This window comes from Engraulis encrasicolus, chromosome 19, assembly GCF_034702125.1.
Source record: "Engraulis encrasicolus isolate BLACKSEA-1 chromosome 19, IST_EnEncr_1.0, whole genome shotgun sequence".
NCBI classification, from domain to species: Eukaryota; Metazoa; Chordata; class Actinopteri; order Clupeiformes; family Engraulidae; genus Engraulis; species Engraulis encrasicolus.
In genome coordinates, this window is record NC_085875.1 from 48,474,919 (window position 1) to 48,481,239 (window position 6,321).

Here is a 6,321-nt window from a genome sequence, read left to right on the forward strand (position 1 = left end):
CTCAAGTCTCAGGTCTGTCACAGTTCGTCTGATAGCCATCCACTGGAGCTTTAGAAGACAACAGGTAACACAACAGCTAGAATTTCAGATCTCTCTCTCTCTCTCTCTCTCTCTCTCTCTCTCTCTCTCTCTCTCTCTCTCTCTCTCTCTCTCTCTCTCTCTCTCTGCTCCATTTAATATTGCAAGAGACAGTGATCGTCACACCTGATTTCCTTGTGTTTGTCCAACAGCATGAAGTGGTTAATTGTAGCAGCTGCCTGTCTGGCAGTGGTGAGCTGTGCCAGCCTCTCTCTGGAAGACCTGGAGTTCCACGCTTGGAAACTCAAGTTTGGTAAGGACACTATCATCATTGTATGAATTCAAGTTTGGTAAGGAATACAATCATTATGCTTCCTCATTATATAAATTCAAGTATGGTAAGGGTAAAATAATCATTATCCTCATCATATATGATAATATGACACATTATACGCACATGTACTCTAGGCCTAGATATTATATTTTATTTGAGAAAATAAAATTCAAAATAAAATACAGTAATATTGTCGTGAGTGTGCTCACCTAACTTGAATGTACACTATATTCAAGTTCCATGACAATTTTGCTGCATTTTATTTTTCAAATCTGTTTTTACTGCAGTCTTCCCAAAATCACCATGATTACTAAAACATTCCCTAAAATTGTATTGTTGTGTATTTACGCTTCCCTTTAGTATTTTTCACAGTAACCAGCTGTGCAATAGTAGTTTGTTGGCATATACTGTAATTCTCACAGTCTTTTTAAGGTGGATCTATATCGCACATCAGATATATAGTTGCCGATTATTTTTGTGTATTTTATAATGATGTTGTAGATTTCAAGTAGATGTCCTTTCATTTTGATTCAAATTTACTACATCAAATTACCAGGTCAAACGACAAAAAAATTACTACATCAGGAACTGTTTGACTATTTTTGACAATCCAGTCAACGTGTATTACGTAACATTAGCAACTACTTAGCCCTAACCTTTTCTTCCTCTTTTATGTCGCACAGGGAAGTCGTATAGCTTGCATCAGGAGGAGGCCTACCGAAAAGACATCTGGCTGTCCTCTCGTCGAAGGGTTCTGGCCCACAACCTCCTGGCTACCCAGGGCATTCATTCCTACCGCATGGGCATGAACCAGTTCTCAGACATGGTAGGACGGCAAATCATTATGATATAGTAGCAACTCAGTGTTTGCTGTAGAGATGGGATTTTTGGCTCTTTGACGGGATCCAGGTCATCGTAGCTTGTTCCTTTCAAAGAGCCGTTCCAAAAGCAATAGGGGGAAAATAGAAAATAAAAAACTTGAATGAACATGGTTGCATAAGTATGCGCACCATTTTATTGCAGTACTCAAACTTTTGGTGAAGCATCAGCTGTGGCTGTAACTCCTGACGTCTGAGCCCAAGAAGACGCAATTGACCCAGATGTCAATCACAAGAGCACATTTTCAAGTTTCCTTTATTTCAGACATGAAAATCTTTTACCTGACATGTTTTGACGGTGAAACGTCCATGTTACCCACTGACCCACCGCTGAAACATGCTAACACCGCTGAAACAAGCTAAAATCTTTTACATGTCTGAAACAAAGGAAACTTGAAGATTTGATATAGCTCTAAGACAGAATGAACGTCAGACATCTCATAGCAAGAGCAAATTCTTCCCATTTCCAGGACCCCGAGGAGTTCCGTGAGAAGGTGCTCCTCAAAGACATGAAACCCTCCAATGAGACCAAAGCAATGCCCCATCTGGCCAGCATGGACTCCATAGCTGAAGGTGGCGCTGCTGAGCTGGCTGACACTGTGGACTGGAGAGATAAGGGCTGTGTTACTGAAGTGAAAAGCCAGGGCCAGTGTGGATCATGTTGGACCTTCAGTGTGGTAAGTCTCTTAGTCATCAGAGCAAAAGAAGAGCTGCTGTGTGTGTGTGTGTGTGTGTGTGTGTGTGTGTGTGTGTGTGTGTGTGTGTGTGTGTGTGTGTGTGTGTGTGTGTGTGTGTGTGTGTGTGTGTGTGTGTGTGGTCTAAATCTAATTTCCTCTTCTTTCCGTAGTAGTCACTGCTGACAAGTAAATAATGTGACCATTTGTGGTCGCCCACCACCTGCACTCATGCAAAGATCATGACATCATCATTTCTCATGACATGCCCACGGGGTGCCTTTACTTAAACATTATTGTATGACAATTTTGGGCCTTTATTTAATAGTTCAAGTAATATTTGTGATATCAATGGAGGCTGAGGTGTGTGTGTGTGTGTGTGCGTGCGTGCATGCGTGCGTGCGTGCGTGTGTGTGTGTATGTGTGTTTGTGTGTGTGTTTGTGCGTGCATGTGGATGTGTGTATATTGTGAACATGTCATGTCATGAATTCCAGACTGGTGCGCTGGAGGCCCACACCTGTATCAAGCACGGCTACCTGGCCTCCCTGAGCGAGCAGCAGCTGGTGGACTGCACGCGGCCCTACGGGGAGTCCGGCTGCGGTGGAGGGTGGATGGACCCAGCCTTCCAGTACATCAGGGACAACGGAGGGATAGACACAGAGGAATACTACCCCTACATTGGACAGGTACGTGCACTATTGCCAGATAGAAAATGCTGAACTATCGTACTAAAACCTCAAAATTGTGTGTTTTTTTTTTAAATAATTGTATACCAAATGGTTGTTTAAGGCAACTGAATGAAAACTCTGAAATGATAGTACATCATGTGCTGTTGATCGTACAGAGGACAAAATTATGGTACAACAATTATAGTACTGTACATTTGGCAACTCTGGGTATGGTGACAGTGTGCAGGTTGCGACTACTGTAGCACAAGCACAAAAATCTTTACCTTCTTTGGATGTAGCCCATCTTGTGTGGTCAGAACTAGTTTGTATGGTCACATTCTTATCACGCCTCCACAGGATTAATCAAGAATTCTGGCCACCATACGACACAGTGCTCCTTTAATGTCCTCGTTTAACTCAACCTTCACTTGCCATTAGGAGGACTACTGTCGCTTCAATCCGGCTGGTGTTGGCGCCACCTGCAAGGGGTTCCATGACGTGACGCCCAAGGGTGACGAGTCTGCTCTGCAGAACAGTGTGGCCAGACAGGGACCCGTGTCTGTGGCCGTGGATGCCAGCCGATTCGCCGACTATCAATCAGGTGAGTTGTCTTGAAAAAAAAAACCTTTTTGTTATTTTTTGTTTGTTTGTCTGTTTTTGCTGTTGTTTGTATGTTTCACAGGCATCCACTGGTTTGGTTGGTCTGTTGATTACTTGCATTGACTTACTGCTAAATGGTCAAAAGTGTCCAATAGTTTGATTGATTGGTTGATTGACTGACTTATTTATTTATTTATTTGATCATTCATTCATTCATTTATTGAAAAGGTGTCTTCAATGATCCTTACTGCAATGCTGCGGCTCCAAACCATGCCGTGTTAGTGGTGGGATACGGCTCTGAGGGTGGTCAGGACTACTGGCTCGTGAAGAACAGGTAAGCAGATGTCACCATGGACTTCCAACAACATCCAACGGCCTACTTAAGGTGTGTTGAGGCCGTCTGAAAACCGTGCCAGTGCACCTAATCTCGAATAGATTCAAACAGTGTTCACACTGCAATTCTGAGTGTTCAGGTAACGTTAAGTTGGTTGGCAATGCAAACCGAAAAATACTTTGTTGTGGCGAACCGTGACGACAACATGCACGACAGCAGGTTCCACCTGGTAACAAATGGTGACATAAGGAAAGGTTCAGAGCCCGGTATGAATGCTGGTGGTTCCCAGGTGAGCACTTAAGTTAAGTAAGAACTGGTGCGGGCATGAGCACTGTTCTGGTTGGCCTGAAAACAGTATTAGATTTAACCCCTTAAGACACGGCATTATAAATTGGCTGTTACCAGAATGGCAATGACCAAGTCGTAATGTATTACTAAAGGCCCCGTGCACTGTCATAGTAGTGTAGTACTATAGTAGTTAACTTTCAATGTCTGTTACAGAGTGCCTCAGGAGGTACGGCCTGCATTAAGGGGCTTCGATATCAGCAAATGTCTCATATGCCCATGTCTGTCTGTCTGCCTCTGTGTGTCTACGTGTCTACATACTGTAAATGCCTGCTTGTCTGTCTAATGCATGGGTGTCAAACTAATTTTGGTCCGGGGGCCGCATACAACCCATGTGGACCTCAAGCGGGCCGCATTGGTAAAAAAAAAAAAAAAAAAACGTATCGTACAGCATCGCAAAAAAAAAAAACGTAAAGCAGAGGATTAGTTTTCAGTACTATCACTTTTTAAGTGTGTTGAATATGTAGAAAGCAATGCAATACTGATAATCCTATGCAAAATTTCCTTTACTTCATTCATTCATTGCCAACCGTCAATTAATTAAATATGGGACAGTTCATTTCGGCAGGAGGTCTGGGGGTGTTCCCCCACAAAATTGTGTATTTCTTATATGTAATTTCCTGCATTTTCACGCATTCTAACATCCCGTTTCCAGTTTGAGCTTAATAGGAACCAATACAAATACAATTATAATCATTATTTAATTACAACCAATACCAATACAATACGAATAAGAAGTATTAACATTTTATCTCTATATATGAGGTCTATAATATATGAGCTTTATCAAATGCCTGTTACAGTACAAATTCACTATTTATAATAGAAGTGTGATGTGCACTTTACTACATATATACAGTGTAACAGAGGGACCATTGGGTTAATGTCATGCAGGTCTCGATTTTGTCCCGAGGGCCGTAATTGCGCATTTCGGTTATTTCATTTAAAAAAAAAAAAAAAAAATTTTTTTTTTTTTTAACATCCGGGCCGGATGGAACCCTCTGGCGGGCCGGATGCGGCCCGCGGGCCGTATGTTTGACACCCCTGGTCTAATGTATTAACCTTCTGAGCATTCTCAGTGGTTATAAAATGTGTGATTTGAGTTTTTGTGACCATGGTTTATGTATTTGTGTAGCTGGGGTGTTAGCTGGGGAGAGCAAGGCTACATCAAGATGGCCAGGAACCAGTACAACCAGTGTGGCATTGCATCTTATGCCTCCTATCCAGCAGTCTGATGGTGAGTTGTTGCAGTTGTTGAAGGTTTTATTACGTCACTTGTGCAGTTAGAGGATTATGCACACTGTTCAAATCAAATGTACAGTATACTTCGTATTCCTCATCCCAGTGCCACTACTCTATGGATTTTTTTGTTTGTTTGTTTTAAGTGGACTGTTTCATTCAGCATATTCATTGCAGCATATCAACCACCAATTACTAATCAATGTATGGGCATTATGTACAGTAAATACTGTTAAACCATCTGACGTCTGAGCCCAAAACCCCCATCTTTAACCCTTTTACAGATCTGAAACACCAGAACACTAATTACCTGATTTAACAATTAGACATAATGGTTGTAATATTGTGATTGTAATCTTTGTCTTTTCTTCCCCAACAGAAATGACAACCAAACAACTATGCCTGCCACATTTCCCTGCACATGTATGGATTTAACTGCAAGTTGCATTTTGCCTCAACTGTACACTGTACATCTCAAAAGAAACCAAGCCAACCCATCATAGTACTTAATTGAATTGTATATTTTTTAATTGTTAAAGTGAAGAGATCTTTTCCAAAATGCTCCGAAAGTAAATTTTCCAAAAGTAAATTATTATATTTATTTATATTTACATTTTTTAATATTTTTGGAAATAATATTAAAAGCGTTTAGTATTAACGGCATCAACAGCATTAGTAGTGTTTGGAAAAGAGCTTTTCAAACATTTCCTTGACAATGAAATGACATAAATATGTTATGATGTTTGACATTTCTTTCAATTAAAAATCAATTATTTATCTAACTCTCTGAGTGGTTTAATATTCATTTCAATCAAAATCACCACTTTCGAAGAACCAAAATGAAACTGACAGCCTCAGTGACAGTCTGACAAAACAGACTGCCATCATGAAAAGGCGTGTTATTTCACGCCAGTGCATTCCACATGTTGGTGCAAGACATTTCCTTTTTAACTTGTGCTCCACAACACCACAGAAAATGAGTTTTTTCACTTGACCAGGGTTGTGCGAGGCAACAGGTTTTCCTGTGGTTGCAGCAGTAGGATTCAACAGAAACAAATGTGTAAATACAGATTATGCGTAGCCATACTTTTCTCCAACAAATTTAATTGTACTAAGATGAATCTGGGCTCTTTCTCTTCATTTGAATACTTGGCAATGAGGGTCCAAGCAAACCTCAAACTGATCATTATTGTTCTGTACCGTCCACCGAAATTCTCTTCGTCATTTCTA

General features: G+C 40.9%; 1 protein-coding gene across 1 annotated transcript; it reads left to right on the top strand.

Moving 5' to 3' along the window:
- The first annotated feature begins 231 nt into the window (after positions 1 to 231).
- Positions 232 to 5,681, top strand: LOC134470245 (procathepsin L-like). Its single transcript, XM_063224271.1, has 8 exons — positions 232 to 331; positions 1,036 to 1,178; positions 1,701 to 1,907; positions 2,400 to 2,591; positions 3,012 to 3,174; positions 3,402 to 3,507; positions 4,988 to 5,089; positions 5,471 to 5,681. Exons 1-7 carry the CDS (start codon positions 232 to 234, stop codon positions 5,085 to 5,087), a joined length of 1,011 nt encoding a protein of 336 aa, XP_063080341.1. The 3' UTR covers positions 5,088 to 5,089; positions 5,471 to 5,681.
- Positions 5,682 to 6,321: the final 640 nt, after the last annotated feature.